Here is an 18,976-nt window from a genome sequence, read left to right as displayed (position 1 = left end):
TATTTATCGACGAGTGATTCCACCCTGCCGTGAAACAAACGTTACGCTGGCAGTTTGCAGCCAATGAACAATGCCCAGCGATTGAAACGCGATACTAGGAGTGTGTGGCTGCTGGTACTTTTTGTGCCAGCAAGAAGTCCCAGCAGCCATGCCAATTGTCAAACCAATCCAACCAATGGACAAAACGATTGCAGCGCCTGCATCTTCAGTGGTGGGTTTTGCGCCCAATATATGGAGCTTTGGATTAGTGGTTCCGCACATTCCATCCCAGCTACAACTATGGTAAGACCACGAGTAGTGCATACTCCTGAGGAAGAAGCTGCCTACAGCGAGCGCCAGGGCAAAAAAGGGGCAGCGCAACTTGCACACGAAAAAAAAAGAAAGCACGACAAAACAGACAGAAACCTCACGTGAAAAAAGAAAAAGAACACTGGGAGAATTGCAAAACACAGCACTCCTAAAGCATGCTCACCACTTGAAGCACACAAAAGCGAAAATGAGGTGAAATAATGCTGAAACAAAAGGTTTACAATACAGACTGCTTGCAAAGTTTGACTTCCATGGTGTAACACTCAATGTAACAAACACAGCTTTGCTGTTCGACCATCTTCACAGACTGGAAGGGGCGGTGGTATTTTAGCCAGTCTCAGTGTTTGTGTCCTTTTAAAACGACGTGCTGTGCTGTAGTATTTCCTTTAACTCCTGCAAGGAACATAACATTCTACCCACATTTGCTGATATGCCGAACGTTCCTTTGTTTTATTAGTCACAGTCATGGTGCACCAGTTTGATTGCTTTTAAATTGTGTCCGATTTACAAGTTCCACTATAGACTGGTTGTCCAGTAGTGAATGGCATTTACATGCATGAAATGATGTAACTAAGCCTTTTCTTATTTAAATGGGCTCTTGTAACCTTAAACTTTTAGTTTGTTTGGAAATAAGACAATTCAATATACAAGCATCATTTTTCTCAACATTTAAGTGACTTGTAACTTTCACTATTTGAATGCCCTTAAATTTTTTTATAATTTCCTTGGAAAATATAGGACAGATATACCCTACAGAATAATATAGATGGTTTCTTCTTGATCTGTGCGGTGTGTAACCATTTGAGTACAAAGAAAAATGCTTCTTCGCACTTTTGTATGATTAAGGGCTCCCAAGGAATGGGTCCTGCAACACTTTCTGAACATGGTTAAAAAAATATGGTTGGTCACTAGACAATGCTGTCATGAATATAGGTTTAAGCCTATTATTGCAATCCTTGCAGCAAGGAGCCACAATTTCACTCAAAGCGAGCACCTGCTTTTTTCTTTAAATTGCTGAAATCCCTGCTGCTTTTTGTGTACGTTCCTATGTGCTTTTAATCATGATGGCCATTTGCTGGATTCCTTTAGACACCACAACTAAGCAGTGCCTTCAGCAAAGGTAAAGACTGAGATATCTCAGGATGTGTCGCTTTGCTCTTAGGATAGGCAGGCAGGCTATGACACAGTACCCTAGGCGTTAGAGAAAAAAAAAGGATAAAATTAAAATGTAAACAAATCAATGCATACATACATTAAATAAACAAAAGAGAGTGGTGCCATCTGGTGGTGGAGAATAACAGCACTGCATAACCGCTGCAACATCATAGATTTGTCAGCATGACAGGTTCACACTACACAATCTTGAGGTCAATAAAAAAAAAAAAAAAAAAGAAAGCATGGCTCGACGCTGGACAGAGCACGTGGGGCCTAGTTCTGCATAGCCATGGCAGCGTTTGATTACTGGAACTGCATTCATGCAAGACACATCAAAAAGCTTTTTGTTGGAACAAATTTGTGAGGAGGTGCCTTCTCAATAGCAATCAGACATTCACCGTTTGTAAAAATTGCTGCAGGACCCATTTAAGAAATGCACTGAAGTGTAAAACTAAACAACCAATAATTGTGCCACATTTATTTCTTTTACTTGCTGCTATTACAAATTCATCCCTTACAAGAGGCATTTCAAACAACCATTTACTCATACTTTCAACACGGGCTGCATATCCTGTATACTAAAAAGCACTGCCAGTTTGCCAGTGCCAGATTCAGTTGGCTCATTTTATCGCGACAGCAATTATATGGACACTCCAGGCGCATTTCTGCTGTCGGCGTCACCATCGCTGCGGCAGGCCGCGCATGCCCGGCCAGGCCACTGTATTTTGAAAGCCATCAGCGACGGATACAGAGTCCCACTGCACTGAGCTTTCGCCACTTAGCGGTTAGGTGAGCAGCTGCACGAAGCTCACTTCACTCGCTGCTGCTGCCACACTTGCTCACGACAGCGTTTCGACAGCAAGTGTCCATGGTTATCGAGTGTGATGTGTTTATGTTTGCTGTGCGAACTGACACTATGCTTGTTAGTATAGTTAGCAAGCAAATGTTCACAAGTTGATGTGGCCAATAAAGAAGCTATCCTTACTTTATATGGCTGTCTGCTAATTTGCTATTGCAATCAATGCTTCGCTTTTCTGGCAAAACTGCAACTTATTTTTTTTTTCATAAACCAGTTTTGTTTGGCGTTCGCACAGCAAATTCACTCCAGGCTGTTTAGAGATGAGTTGCAGGAAAATAGTGTCCTAAAAAATATGTGTTATATGTTGTGACACAAAGAATCTCATTTGTGCGTAGTTATGCAATGCAGCACAAGTTCACACAGAAATGGCATCTCCTTCGTTGCATTTCATAAAGATTGCAGAGTTCTTCAGTGGTAACAATGCATTTTTTTTTTTCTATTGCAGTTGTGACCGAAATAAAGAAGGACAAAATTGTACATGTAATAATATCAATGCATTTGCATACCACGGGACACCAAACACACATATATACACACACATTTAAACTGTAGCCTTTATATGCATTTTAACATCACAAGTAGTGGTCGTTGTCACGAATAAATATGTCTATGAAGACACTGAGCATTTAAACAATAACTGCTGTTTGAGGAAAGATCTTGAACACAGATATAACTGAAGTAGGTGCTTACATAGCATCTTAATATACTCACTGGACATTTTTGAGTACACATACGTTTACAAAATTATGTCAACACAGCAGAAACTCTGTTTTAAAAAAAGTACTAAAGCACAGAGAAAAAAAAAGCATCTCTACAGTTAAATCTAAATCAAGGAAATGGCATTTCTTCTGGCATTGAACTGCTGAACAGGTGGGAACTTTCGCAGACTTACTTTCATTCTGACTGCACATATGACACACTAATAAATTATTCTACTAGGATCACACAGTATACAGTATGCAGTTTCATCTTTTTAACATCAAAAGTCTATCTGGAAAGTTGCATACACACACAGCTTTTAAGACACTGAAAACTTGCACAAAATGCATAGAAATTGCAACAGTTATACCAGGTACAAGAATTGCTTGAACATGAAAACTGTACCTAGTCACATTCTGTAGCAGAAACCAGCCAGGGACATTCTTGAGCACATGAAAGGGCGGCTAAGTAAGTCGGGCACCAAAGCTGCCGTAGCGGTTACAGGCATACCACTTTTGTGGTTGCTTATTGTGTAGAGGCTAAGAGAGCCCCAACTTGTTAACAAAGTCTTCTAAGTTCCTCATAAAGAACTTCTCGTCATCCAAGCTTGTCTTTGTCTTGCCAAAGGGAAGGTGGGGGCAAGTTGTCCTCCTATCTGGAATACCAGGAGTTCAAAGCATGACACAGGTGGCAATCAAACAAGCCTCCTGGGGGCAAAGTCTCCTGGGAGCAAAGTCTTCTGGGGGCAAAGTTTCCAGAAAGCTCTGCTCGCAATGAAGTGGCAACTGGAAGAAAGGAATTTCCTGCATATCTTCCATGATTCTGATTCCGATTCTGAATGTGTTGTCACCCGGCGTCTATTTCGTGCTGCAAGATGACAATGCTGTAACGTCGGCCGAAATGTGTTCCATGTGATCACAGAGTGAATCAGCAACCACTGATGTGGGGCCAACACCGTGTTACAATGCATTGGAAATTCATTTCTTATGATTGCCACTTTTGCACTGGCTATAACGAGTTAATCTTGTTTTAATCTGTACAGGTTGCTTCTAGCTTTCACCAATGAAGAAGCAAGCATTGTTGAAAAATGTACTCATGCCAGAAGGGTGGCTCTGGCACTCCACATGTTTTTACCCCTGTAGCCTTGACAAAAACGTTTAACTATTGAATGTGAAGCATTTTATTGCGTAGTCAGAGCCAAGGCCAAATACGAGGGCATTCAAAGTCGTAGAGTTTGACACTGATGCGCGTGCATGTCCATGCGCCCGCTTGCTGGCTGCTATGGGCTCAGCGCCTCCTTGCACAATGCAAATGTGCATGCACCCCCAAGTGCACGCTTACAAACCGCTACTGGCTTAACGCCTTCTTGTTCCACTTGCCAGTAAGGGTGTGCAAGCCACAAATAAACATGGCTTAGTTGTGCTAGGTGCGCTATGCTGTGTGTAGGCCTCTACTTGTATATACCATTAAGTTTGAGATTGTAAGTTTTTGCACATCTATTGACAAGGTTCATTGCTGACTCACAGCCGTAGTGGCACGTACTGCATAGTCGTGAGTAGGACACCAAAGCAAAGTGCAGTAGGCTTGAACTCAATTTGCACACAGGCAAAGTGTTTTTTAAAAAACTTGAGTTTTTGATCAATAATCAAACCACTCACTGTCCCACAGCTGGTCATGGGCTGTGCAAAAAGGCTGTTAGCATTGTAATGACTGCATTCACTGTGTCACCACATGTTGTAACTGTTGCTGTAGAAGCAGTTCAGTCCAATAAACCTGATGCTCTTGCTGAAGGCAGACGATTGCTATAGCCATGTGTAATACTTGTACATCGTCAGTGCAACTAATACCAAGATCATTTCACTGAGGCATTCAGGAGGCAAAACAGTCATCCAGAGATATGTGCTCCCACCTAAAGCCGACAGTTCATAAAGGGCTCATGGCAATGTAGAGGCCATACTGAAAGGCTCTATTAAGGTACTGATATGTACTGGGAAAGTACGAGGAAAGCGGAAGATGGAAATTCAAGGCGACGAGCAAAACGAGAACAAGGTAAAAGCGAGCGCCACCGTTTCGACAAGTGGACTTGTCTTTTCCAAGGCAAGTCCACTTGTCGAAACGGTGGCGCTCGCTTTTACCTTGTTCTCGTTTTGCTCGTCGCTCTAATATGTATACTGGGTAATATATAGCCGATACTCCAGTGGACATTATGAGGAAAAAATGGAACTGGGCATGCCATGCAATGTGTAGGGCATATAACTGGTCGACCATTAGTTAGAGAATGGTTGCCAAGGGAAGGAAAGCACAATTGAGGATGGCAGAAAATTAGGTGGGGTCATGAAATGAGGAAATTTATAGGATGAAGTTGGAATCAGCTAGCGCAAGATGTGGGTAATTGGAGATCGCTGGGAGAGGCCTTTGTTGGGCAGTGTACACAAAAATATACTGATGATGATGATGATGACATACTGGGTTGATATGGCTTTATCTATATTGATTATTCTTTACCAACCTTTGCAAGGTAGATTCCATTAGCTGCATTAACTCTTTCATTACCGCACCTATAGAAATCGATAAATTTGATAAACAGTTTTTCTACACATTGTTAAACATTCCAGTTCAAATTCTTTTACTGGCAACATCATGCACCGTCTAAAATGACGACTAAACTTTAACTACTTACAACTTTTGGCAGATTTGAGAGTCTGGAAAAATAAAACTTCGACTGGCAGTGTTGTCGAAGCTAGCCTCCAGAGCTCCTAGCACTTCTTCAATAAAAAGACGCTAAATTTCTGCTTTGGTCGACTCGGTAATATCATTCTTAAATGACAGCAGCAGGGAAGACACAGAAGCTTCTCTCAGGTTGTCAACTGTCCAATCCGACGTATAGGCTGTTTTAACAAGGACTCAAACAACGGTAGATGCTCGTGAATGCATGTGATTTTGATAATTTTGTTTGACCAGTATCAAGTGCAACTTTATTCCCTCTCTTTCACCCCCTTGTAGGCTGTTTTTATCCATCAGTGCTTCGACACTGTATGTATAAAATATTACGAGCAATCATTCCCATCGTGTAGGGGTTTTCACTCGCACAAGAGTCGCAAGTGATCTCAAACCAACCTTCGACCGAGCCTTGACTAGCCGTCTAAACTAACATTTTGAACACCGCCTGTGCCCTTATTCATAACTGTACAACAGCGTGCAACACTCCACATTGCTGTACAGCATGGTGCACAAATCGAACAAAGCACGTGGAGGCTCCAATGCTAGTTGAACGCACATTAGACCACCTTGCTTGCACAGAAAAGCCGATCGAACGCAATAACCTAGTGTGAGGAGGCTTCTGCATGCTCACTGACCTGACAACCATTACTTCGCGAGCCTAAAGAATGCAGTAAAAAATGAACGCGGTACCTGCTGCAATGACAAAAAACAAATGTTCCCTGTACAACAGGAACTTACCTGGTTTAACATTTGCAAAGCTACTGCTTCTCCTGGGAAAGCATAGCATGAGCATCACTATGGCTAGTATTGATGCCAATAAATCTTAATGTTTTTGTGTGATGTGACTTGCAAATGCTGGGAACTAGGAACTAGGTGCATGTTCTGTATATTTCAGTTTTTTTCTTTTTTTACTTTGGGTACTAATACTAAAAATAGCAAATTATTACTTCAATTTGTGTTCCTTGAGGTGCTTCTTTGAAGTTTATCATAAGAATACTACAAAATTGTTTGAGCAATTATTACTGCTATACAGCCATCCAGAACATCAGTGATCAGGCTATAATTTTATGTATTGCAGTGCTATATGGTATGACTACTACGCATTCAAAATGTTAAAAAATAAAAGCACCAAAAATTTTACATTTCTAGTGGTAACGAAATAATTAAGTGGCTAAAATAAGACAAAAAGGGTAGACTAACGTACACATGTTAGCAGTATTTAATGCTATCTGCTACACACACATTGGCTCTTAAAGGGAAGCCGAAGAATCTGTCGAATTCAATAAGATGCTCATATGCGGATGCGAGAACCTTATAAACCATGCACATAAAATTTTGGGCGGGATTTTTCACTTAAGAACGATGTAATCGCCGGTTAAAATTTTGCTGTCGCTCCATCCCACGTCGAGCGCTGTGCGCTGCTGCTGACGCTGACGATGCGAGCGGAGACCGGAAACCGCGGCGTAGTGACGTCAGCACTGGTGTTCCACTCCTTCGCAGTCTCCGCGACCGTGCCTAACCACGCTTGTTTCTGTGTTCGTGCCGTCATAATCTGCCTCGCTCGAGCCTGCATTCCTTTGTTTGTGTGTATGTAGAGTGGTAGTTGACGTGCGCAGCATCAATTGAAGTGGTGGGCCGATCATGCCGGCGTTCTGTGCAGCCTACGGTTGCACAAACACCAGCGGCCGCGACGATGTTCCATTACTCCCCACAAGACAAGAAGCTTGGAGCTAAATGGGAGGCTGCTGTGAATCGAAAGAATTTCAAGTGCTCAAGAACAGTGCTGTGCTCTAACCACTTCCGTGACGACGGTTACTACCAGAGTTTATCAATAATGCGTGAATGAGTGAGAGTGCGACTTTCTGCTAGCAGGCTTTCTAAACACAGCGCGAAAAGGTCGGGGCAACGAATGCACAAAGGCGGGACGGGTGCGGGCGGACGGATGGTAACTGGTGTTGGAAGACCTTATGAATACACAAACTCGTCCAAACCTGGATTTTGAGTTATTGCTAGCTCCTTCGTGTTAGCACGCTGAACAGAAGGTACATGTTCATCTCCCACCCTTGATGCACGTTTCGTCGCAAACCGCCGTTAATTTTCTATTCGCACTTGTGTTGTGAAACAGCCAACATGGAGCTAATATAATGCAGTGCAAGTGTAAAGTTTTCATGTGTTTGAAAGCCAGCGCACGCCAGGACACTGCGCTCCCCCTCGTGCACAGAGAGACACCGGCAGTCTCACATAGCCGACGGAATTCGCTGCCTTTATGGCTCCGGTTACAAGTAGCGTGCGGATGGCGCGCTGATGAAGACCACTACATGTGCTACAAGAGCCGGAAAACTTTTCCCGCATGTAAACTGTCTGCGTAGATGGCAGACAGCTTTGGGGCAGCACACAAATTCGGACGATGACATCCCTCCTTACGTTCCACGAGGAGGCATGCAGGAACATAACAGTACAGTTGTTTGTCTGGAAACGAACTCACTGGATCACTGAATACAGCTTTGAAAAAAACATACTCGCCAAAGAACATTTCTAACATGAGGAGATGCTAACACTTCGCTTTCATTCGCATCGAAAGTACTGCTTGCTACCAGCATCTTTTGTTTCTTGGAGAGGCCGGCTACGTATACATGCAGGGGGCAACACCGAACTCCTCAGAGAAACGCAAGCTCTCGAAATTTACCATTACCGTCTCACCAAACCACAGCGCCAAACCACCTTGCACTGTGCTTCATGTGTGGCGGCAGCGGCCGGTCCGGACGAACACCAATGTTGACGTCACGAGGCGCCCGACCAATCACAGGCGCAAACGAGGCGCGCGAGCCGCCCGAGTCTGCTGCTGCACTTTTCGTCAAAATAAAATGTGTTTGCGCTTTCTTACACTAAATTTCGATGCGATATTCAAATTCGGAGGGTTGAAAATCATCACGTAGAGCTCTTCACTCATTTGTTCTGGAAAATTCTTCAGCTTCCCTTTAATTTGTGATAAAAGTGCATTGAATCAAGTGACACAAAAGAAGAGGAACACACACACATGCACAGAGTATTGTGTCTAATTTATGCACAAAATATTTCTTGTTGAAGAACTTTCTCAAACAATATTGCAGGGTCATTTACCTGCTCAAATAGCCAAGCTCACTACGGCACCTTGTCTTCTGAGTACCTTTGAAACATCAGCTTTGGCAACATACATCCAACACTGCAGCACACAACAGTAAACCACCACCATGTCGGACATATTCACAGACAAATTCCTCCTGCTAATATAATTAGTGAGAAGAGCAAGGGGGATCCAAGGGGCCCAATTTTTTTGTTGGTCACAACCATACAAAGTAATAGACAGTGAAGCCACAGAAAGCATAGGGAATATTAATTATGTTGCACTGAAATGTATAAATATTGAGGTAAAGGGAAATGAAAGAGGATGATAAGATAACTTGCCGAATGTGGGAGGCACAGTCACACCTTCTGCGTTATACATGGCTGTGCTTTACCAATTCAGCCACTGCAGCGTTACCCTTCTGGCCACTTTCTTTGGTATTTGCGTATATCTACAAGAGTAGCCCTGGGGGTGTTCACCAGCACCGTTCAAGGCCATGGCAGTGGTTGTACTCGTGCAAACCTCCGAGCATGCACATCAGCCGTACTCAACAGCACCAAGCAAGAAAAATGCAGCAAGAGTGCAGTTTTACGACAGAGATTTGTTTTCCACTTGCTCCCACTGCAAGGGCTGCAGTGAGCCATTGACACATGATCCTACCTAAAATGATATGCCAACAGCAGTACCAGCCTCACCAGTGGTGAAACTCGAGGCCAAAAATGTATATGTCTTTGGGAAGTAAGAGAAAATGTCTCTTGGTCATTAATTGCATGAGAAAAACTGTAGAAACATTTTTAAATTCTGCACAATTACTCAGATTCATGTTCTGAGTTACAGTGGCGAGTTAGCATGGCAATGTTTCAACGCAGACACTTGCCATTGCGGCAGCAATCTGTCCTCAAAAGGTGCAAAGGTACCCTTTCTTTTGGGCAGAGATGGCCTGTAGTTTCATCCTCAATGATTTCAGCCAGTCACATCACAGCAGTTATTGCCTTTGCAACACAGAAGAATGCAAGTGCAGATTCTAAAGTTATCAGATTTCATTGAAGATTGCCTATTTGTTGCCCCTTTTATAGCATCCAGTTTTTTTTTTTTTCATTAGCCTTTATGCAAAAAAATAAAGATCATCAACTATCAAGAACAAAAGCCTGTGTAACACTGGAAGTGCAGGTGGGAATTGAGAGAGACATGACACACCACAGTGTCTACACAACTGTAGACCATTGTCATTTGCAGGGTGCAAGAAAAAAATCTTTTTTTTTCATGTAGCTCATCCACTTTCGAGATGTTTATTGGAGGTCTCTTAGACTATGCAGGTTGAGAACAAAAAATCATGGGGGATAGATGTCTTCACATACCTTGAAAGAACATGCCACTTGAGTGTTTGAGGGCTGCTTGCGAGATGGCCAGCCACAAAATTGTGTCTGCTGCTTCCTCCACCGAACGGCACCGTACAGAGACTTTACGCAGCAGTTTCGGAACAGCATCCTTGACCCCTGTGTAGAAGTGATTAATTGCATTCATTATTTAAGTACTCCCTGAATAAATGAATTCATTATTGCAGTATTGATTGAATTCAAGTGTTAAGCTATTCTACTCATAGAAAAAAAAATAGAGAAAGGCCACGGACATCCTAACTGTGTCACTTGCCAATGGACACCAGAACCGTCCCGCAGACTTGGGAAAAAATATAGGGTAAAGGAATAGAGGATAAGGAGGTCAGACAAATTGTTGTAAAGAAATCCCAAGCTGGTGCCATCCCCCTCGTTGCGCATAAAAGTGTTGCTGCTGCATTGAACATTCCGAATACCACACTTAAGAACACATGCAATGAGTTATAAAGCTCAAGGTTATTCCTTTTCTTAAAACAGGTAGCTCAAAAATGGTGCATAATTAGGTGCCACAATTTGAGCACATGCAGCCCCCATCTTATGTTTCAGACCAAGTCTAGGTGCTCTCTCCAATAACAGTGTCATGGCATTGATACATACTTGAATCAAAGCCAACCTTAATTCTAAGCTGGTGCCCAAACGCCAGAGTCGAAAAGAAGCTTTCCTTTCAACCAAGGGGCAAGTATCAACGACATACTAAATGCGCTCTTTTCTCGTATCAGACATTAGTCGAAAATTCTCTGTACGATCACATGACACTCAAAAATGCTTATCTTTATGCGAGATGCCCACTTTTGGTCATCATTGGCATTTACATTTCATTCCTTGTTGCATACTTCTTCCCAAAATTCAAAGCCCTCGGCCTGTCGAGCATGTTGGAAATGTAGCACTGTCAGAACGGTTAAGAGTCCAGTTTATCAAGAATGTTGCTCAACATGGCCACTATTTAGTTTGCCATCTGTCAGTGACATGCAGTTGAAGTGACCTGCCATGGTTAAGTACTGCTCTTCCTCAGTTATCCAGCTGGTGTAGCATTTTGTTAGCCTGTTCTTGTTGTTAATATTGGTAGATTGTTAATCGCAATATGGAGTGGTTGCAGTTTACTCCCACAAACCATAGAAAAGAATCATTACCCTGCCTCCTTGAATACAGACTTGCTCTCAAGTTTCACTTCCACATTTTGTAAAACAGAGAGCTCACCTCACATTGCAGCAAATAGTGTTCACAAAAGAAAAATGCTAGCTGTTTTATTTATTAACTTTTTTTCCTTCTATTTAAAGTAGCTAAAGCTAGTCAAGCTAGTCTGCTCGGACAATATGACAAAAAAATTGAAACAATTATGTAAACAGAGCACCATGTTGTAATTCCTTTTTGTCAATCGGTTACAAGAGCACAATGCAAACAGGCGTTGCAAGCTAATAAGATTCACAATGGCACTTGCATGTACAGTGCAGCTTGTGACTAGATACGTATATATCTTTTTTTTTTTAACACAGCTGATTCACGAGATTTTCGTGTTCGAAAGAGGTGAATGTTGGTTTTACTTCAGTCATTACTGATTGAACGAGGGTGGACACTGGACAGTGACCATATACAGCCCATCTGCACTCGACACAAATTTTAGGGCCAATCTTGTACTTGCCTCTATTTAGACTTGGAAGCTCACACCACATGCAGATGTGCAGCTCGCAAAATTTTCACCCAATTACTTCCATTTGCCATCGCTGACAAAGAAAACAAGAACAACACTTCAAGCGGCGTTAATGTTCAATGAACCCTTACATTTACACCTAGGCTGTGCTAATAGAGATGTGGGTGCCTCAACACTGCACTAGTGTCTGCCTTTACAAGTAGTCTCTTCTAACAAGCGCTTTGCCATTTCAGGTACTTGTCTAGAAATGCCTAGACACAAATTTTATTTATTTATTTACTTACTTATTTATTTATTTATTTATTTATTTACTTATTTATTTATTTATTTATTTATTTATTTACATCATACTGCAGGCCATGCGGCCCAAGAAGGAGGGGCAAGATAACAAATAAAAAAATATGTGTACAAAAGGCAGAATTGCAAAATATGAAACTTAAGAAATGAAACAATATAGCACAAAACAGCAATGTTACTTAGGAAATACTAATAATATGAGTGAATTGATTCAGGGGAGTTCAGATGATGGAAAGGGATGAGGTTCCATTCTTCTATAGTTCGAGGAAAGAAAAAAAATTTAAAGAGGTTTGTCCTGGCAACGTAAGGAGAGAAAGCGAGGGGTTGGGAATGATGGGTCTTCCTGGATGCAGAAAAAGTTATGTATGGACTAAGATCTAAAGAAAATTTACAGTTTATGAAGGAATAAGGGAACTTCAAGCGTATTATTTTTCACTTCGTTTGAAGGGTGCAAAAACCATTTGTCCGCAGTAATTCAGTTATAGACTCTTCTCGGCCGTATTTGGAAAAAATAAAACGTATGGCTCTTCTCTGTATCCTTTCAAGGGCGTTAATGTTGATTTTGGTAAACAGGTCCCGAATAACGCACGAGTATTCCAATTTGGGTCGAATAAGAGTGGTATAGGCTAATGATTTTACTTCATGGGATGCGTGTTTAAGTTTATGGTGAAGTAGACATAGCTTTCTGAAAGCAGGAGAGGCGGTAGCAGCAATGTGGCTATTCCAATTTAGGCTGTTAGTAATTGTAATTCCAAGATGCTTGTACTCGCTCACTTCGGCCAAGGGATCTTGGCCAATAGAATAAGAAAACCTTAGGGGTAGTTTTTTGTTTGTTATACATAGAAGCACAGATTTATCTGAGTTAAGTTTCATTCCTCACTTGTTGCTCCACTCAGAATGTTGTTTAAGGCTAAATGAAGAGATAGTTGATGATTAACTGTATTAATATTGTTAAAAATAATAGTCGTCTGCAAACAGACAAATATTGACAGGGGCCTCCATTACATCAAATATGTCGTTACAGTAAATAAGAAATAGAAGTGAGCCGAGCACGCTGCCTTGAGGCACGCCAGAGATTACTGAAAGGAAATCGGACTGCTGCCAATCAATCACTACGTACTGTTTTCGACGCGTTAAGTAAGCAAGTAAGCAGAAACCCAGGACAGGATAAAGGAATTTTAATTTACTAATTAATTTGTCATGAGGAACATCAAATGCTTTTTGAAAATCTAAAAATATCACATCTACTTGGCCAGCCTTGTCAAGGATAGAAGCAAACGAGTGAATGACTGTGCCTAATTGGGTGACTGTTGAGAGCCCCTTCCTGAAGCCATGTTGGAAAGGAGAACTTTGTAGTTTATCAGCCTATTCTAATATCCTGAGTGAAAAATGCCTCTTTGAAGAAAGCTTTTCTCTTCAGAATAACAGAACACTGGTATTTTCTTTTAACTGGCATTTTCTTTCAAAGTGGTTTAGTCCTCATACCAGTGCTGCCTTTCACTCTCTCACGCTTCTCATCTACCATATGCCATTGCTTCCTGCTCCTAATTAAAAATTAGTAATTTCTTCCAGAGAGGAAAGTTATCTTATATATATGTTTATTACAAAGCTGCTCACGGTCAAACTAATAGATCCTGTTCCTAATAGTAAAGCTAGCTTTCCTGCAAGGCCAGTTTGCTAAGATAACGGTGAAAATGAGTACTGCAATCAACATATGTGTGCACACCTAAAGCGTTTTGCAAAATGCAAAATTTACACTTTAACCCCACAATAAAATCATGTTTTCACTAAGCACACACTCCTACACAGAAACACTTATGTCCTAATTGCTGAAAGTACTACTATAGTATTATAATAAAGCTCACTTCTGCCATTTCAACCTGCACTGTGCTGCTTCAAATTGCACAACACGTACCATACATGCACACAGGCTATAAAATGCAGACTGGTAGCTGTAATAAAGGCCAACTGCAGCAAATTATCACATTGCCTAAACTGGTACACTGAAGTAGTATATATCATAAATACATTATATTATATATTATATTAAGAAATCAAATTCTGAGATTTTGCATGCCGAAACCTGTTGCGATGCCTGTTTCTCGAAGCTCAACCGACGTCACTATTAAGCTGCAGGCGTCCGGTAGACCCTGGCAACCAGGTAGGGACGAGATGATTTCTAGTGCGAAACTTACACTGTTTATTCAATGGTTGGTGAAAGAAGTAAAAAAAGAGAATGAATGATGAAAAAGTACATTGCAAGGCCTCTTAAATAGGCCCACTGAAATTGTAGGCAGGTTCTTGCTCACATCAACCTAACGTGACATGCACTGAGTCCCCCTCGTTGCTTTGCGCCTGCTCCTTTTCTCCTGGGCAATGTTGTACATCACCATTGTTGCTTTTTGGCTGCTCCCACTTTCCTAGGCGCTAATGCACTTGCTTGGGTCCACTGGTGGCAACCCGCGTGGTCCGCGATGGGTGGCTGATCCTTTCTTCTAGGCGACGTTGGTTCGCGGAAAGGGTCTCCCCTGGAGTCTGACAGTTCGCGGAAAAGGTTTTCACACACACACACGAAGGGGCCTGTGAACACTGCAGGGCACCTTGCAGACCGGCAACCACTCGAGACAACCATAGAAAATTAGGAATCCATCCTCCGTGTTGATGAGGCATGGTGGTTGAGCATCCTTTTTGCCCGGGGTGTTACACGCCAACTGTCACAGCAGCAACCACTCGAGACAACCATAGCAAATTAGGAATCCACCCTCCGTTTCGATGATGCCCCATTTGCTGGCAATTGTAGCAAACTACTGGTTTTTTTGCCTCCAAAGCATTTTTCTTTTGCATTTCTACTCTCTGTTTGGGTGACTCCTCCTTTCCCTTGCTGTTCTCATCACTAATTTTCACCATATCAAACCTTGGATTTATACTGAATTGACTTTGACCATCGCTCTGGCTTGCAGGGTCTGTATTTGTTCATCTCCTTCTTAGGAGCTTTGTTGCCTTCGAACGCACGGCGAGTTATGTACTCCTCAGCGAGATCGGCCACTCTTGTGATAGCGTCCACGCCTGGTCTATCCTGAACTCAATACTTGATGTTTTCTGGCAGCCGGCGGTAGAACTGTTCTAAAGCATTGTCTTTTCGGCGTCGCCAAGTGCACCCTCTTCTCTGAGCCATTCTTTCAGGTTTACCTCCAAGGTGTATGCGAAATCTGAGTATGACTCACTTTTGGTCTTCTCGCACTCCCTGAATTTTCGCCTGAATGCTTCTGTTGATAACCTATACTTTTTAAGCAGATTCACTTTGACTTTATCGAAGTCCTCTGCTTCTTCTTTTCCCATGCGGGCAATGATATCAGCTACCTCATGTGGCAGCAATGTAAGCAAGCATTGCGGCCACGTGTTTCTTGCAAATTTTACGTTCTCACACGTGCGCTCAAACTGCACCAGAAAAAGGCCTATGTCCCCTCCTACTGGGTAGGGTGCCATCAAGTCTGTCATTCTGCGCTCGCTTCCTCGTGCCTCTGTGCTACATCTTTCAGCATTTTGAGCCTTCAGAAACTCAATCTCTAGGCACCTCATTTCGAGTGCGTCGCACGCAACACGGTCGCGCTCTTCTCTTTCTTCTAGGCGCTTACGCTCTTCTTCTTTTTCCGCAATGTTCTCTAGGCATTCCTTCAGTTCATCACCATCTGCCCCGATCGCTTCAATCGCCTCAATGATCTCCAGCTCTCTCTTCGATTCGGCAATTTGGAGGCTCAACTCTCTGGTCAAGCTAAACAATTCCGGCTTCTTTAGTGCCTTCAAGTTCATGGCTGCCCTTAGAGCTGCTAACTCTTCCATCTACAACAACCTCGACATACTCAAAACTTCCGTCAATGGTTAAAGAAAAATCACTGCTCTGTACTTCCCCCAAAAATATGTAAAGCCAAGTGATATCTTAGTGAAAAAAAGCCATACACTCGCCATATGCAGTCATGAATCCTGACACCTTCCCTCCAAACGTTGTCAACAGGACGAAGAGGAGACAATTTCTTAGATGTCGTCCAAAGTTGGGGTCTCCAGGGTAGCGTATCCTATCGCTGCCAACCAGCTGTTGCGACACCTGTTTCTTGAAGCTCGACTGGCGTTACTATTGGGTAGCATGGCATTCATGGCAGAGTGCATAAGCGCGACTGGACGAGGACGAAGAAAGAAACAGATACACAGACACAGCGCTTCACTTTCAACTATATATTTTATTTTCGCACGAATCGATAAATATATACCGTGCGAGCGGAAACACACGTGACAGCAAAAAAGAACATTGAGTGGTACATTTCGTTGAACCGGACACGTGTGCAAGGCAAGGGAAAAAAAAGAGAGAAAAAAACATGTACTACAATCGTCACGAAGATAAACCAAGGAATCGTATCTCCTTTTCCGAAAGTGATACCGAAGGCTTGCTTACGCACTTTTGCTGTAATTTTGCTATCTCGTATGCCTCTACAATCTCCCTCGTCATCCTGCTATGAGCCTTATACAGAACGCTTAAGTGACTTGTTTCTAGCTAACCGTGACCAGGTTCTTGATGAACGCCTAAAAAATGACACCGATGTCGCGAAAGTGTTCAGATTCGTTGACGATTTTCTAATCATTCTAAATAACAAATCAGACAATTTTGGCTCGCTGGTTTCAAAAACCGTAACCTCATTCACTGAAGTGTTGTCCCCTTTGTCTTTGACACATGAAGTCCCCATAGGCAATTTCATAAGGTTTTTAGACTTGGGATTGTACTTTTATCTACAAATGACATGCTGGAGTTATCAGCCGAGAGGCAATAAGACAGTCCTACCATTTCATTCTGCTCATTCAAAACTTGTAAAACGCGCAGTAGTGGCATCGTGTTTCAACAATTCTTTGACGAAGTCATGTGACCACAAAATGGAAGCCAGTCTCAAAGAGCAGGCCAAGCGCCTGGCAGATTCTGGTTACCCGATGCGCATGCTAACTTCTGTCGGGGAGGGCTTAAGCAAAAAGTGCAAAAACGCGTCGAATGCAAGCAGTACCAATGCTAGAGCAAAGAAAGTTGCTGTGGTACCATACATTCATTGCATTTCTCATAATCTCAGAAGAATAGCGGCGAAATCGGGAGTAGACGTAGTTTTCTCTGCCCCTGAGCGTCTACAGAAGCTGTGCAAACAGGTTAACACAGAAAATAACAAAAGGCCCTCATGTTCTACCCAACATCGCAAACAATTTGTAACCTGTACTCATAACGTTGTCTATGCCATCCCACTTTCATGCGGAAATACGTATATTGGTCAAACCGGCAGATGCATCAACGAGAGATTAAGGGAGCATCAATACAATGTCAATAAGGTAATCTCGGGTCACTTGGGTATTCACTGCCGAGATTGTTCCTGCAAGCCCATGTTTGAAAGCACTTCCGTTCTGTATAAGGCTCATAGCAGGATGACGAGGGAGATTGTAGAGGCATACGAGATAGCAAAATTACAGCAAAAGTGCGTAAGCAAGCCTTCGGTATCACTTTCGGAAAAGGAGATACGATTCCTTGGTTTATCTTCGTGACGATTGTAGTACATGTTTTTTTCTCTCTTTTTTTCCCTTGCCTTGCACACGTGTCCGGTTCAACGAAATGTACCACTCAATGTTCTTTTTTGCTGTCACGTTTGTTTCCGCTCGCACGGTATATATTTACCAATGCGTGCAAAAATAAAATATATAGTTGAAAGTGAAGCGCTGTGTCTGTGTATCTGTTTCTTTCTTCGTCCTCGTCCAGTCGCGCTTATACACTCTACCATGGATTCTAACCAACTAGCCCGCCAGCGTGTTTTAACCAAGCATGGCATTGTCGGCAGGCTGCAGGCGTCCGGTAGACCATGGCGACCAGGTAGGGACGAGACGATTTTTAGTGTGAAACTTGCACTGTTTATTCAATGGTACGTAAAACATGTAAAAAAAGAGAATGAATGATGAAAAAGTACATTGCAAGGCCTCTTAAATAAGCCCACTGAAATCATAGGCAGGATCTTGCTCACGTCAACATAACGTGACATGCACCGAGTCCCCCTCGTTGCTTTGCAGCTGCTCCTTTTCTCATGGGCAATGTCGTATGTCCCTGTTGTTGCTTTTCGGCTGCTCCCACTTTCCTAGGCGACGTTGGGCTTGCTTGCCTCCGCTGGTGGCAACCCGCGGGTCTGCAATGGGCGGCTGATCCTTTCTTCTAGGCGACGTTGGTTTGCGGAAAGGGGCGTCGGACAGTTCGCGGAAAGGGTTTTCCACACACACACAAAGGGGCCTGTGAACACTGCGGGGCGCCTGCCAAACTGGCAAGCACTCGAGACAACCATAGCAAATTAGGAATCCACCCTCCGTTTCGATGAGGCATGGTGGTTAAGCATCCTTTTGCCCGGGGTGCTACACGCCAACCGTAACAAACCACAATATGATTATGAGGCACGCCGTAGTGGGAGACTCCGGTTTAATTTGACCACGTGCACCCAATGCACGGTACACGGGCATTTCTTGCTTTTGCCCGCATCAAAATGCGGCCGCTGCAGCCCGGATTTGATGCTGCACCCTCGGGCTTAGCGGCGCAACGTCAAAGCCATCAAGGTGGGTAGTATACACTATCGAAGCAATCTTGACAAAGCCTCAGTGCTGAAATTGTACAATTTACTTATGAACAGCCTTTAAATAGCACCTAAGCAGATGCATGCACCTGGTGGTTAGTGGGTGTGATGCATATACCAGCACATCCCCTCCAAGATATTCAGCGTGTCACAGCTGCT

General features: G+C 42.9%; 1 protein-coding gene across 3 annotated transcripts in view; it reads right to left on the bottom strand.

Moving 5' to 3' along the window:
- Window positions 1-1,921: 1,921 nt before the first annotated feature.
- LOC142584109 (dehydrogenase/reductase SDR family member 12-like) overlaps window positions 1,922-18,976 on the bottom strand; it is a 34,577-nt gene continuing 17,522 nt past the window's right edge. For 2 of the 3 annotated variants that reach the window (XM_075694278.1, XM_075694288.1), the window contains exons 8-9: window positions 10,205-10,342; window positions 1,922-3,677 (exon numbers count right to left, since the gene is read on the bottom strand). In XM_075694278.1, the coding sequence (XP_075550393.1) occupies window positions 3,562-3,677; window positions 10,205-10,342 (254 nt within the window). In that variant the 3' untranslated portion in view covers window positions 1,922-3,561. Of the gene's footprint in view, window positions 3,678-5,531; window positions 5,581-10,204; window positions 10,343-18,976 lie in introns of all 3 variants that reach the window. The other variant, XM_075694297.1, reaches the window with a different exon arrangement.

This window comes from Dermacentor variabilis, chromosome 1 (genome assembly GCF_050947875.1).
Source record: "Dermacentor variabilis isolate Ectoservices chromosome 1, ASM5094787v1, whole genome shotgun sequence".
NCBI lineage: Eukaryota > Metazoa > Arthropoda > Arachnida > Ixodida > Ixodidae > Dermacentor > Dermacentor variabilis.
This window is presented reverse-complemented; position numbering and strand designations above follow the sequence as displayed.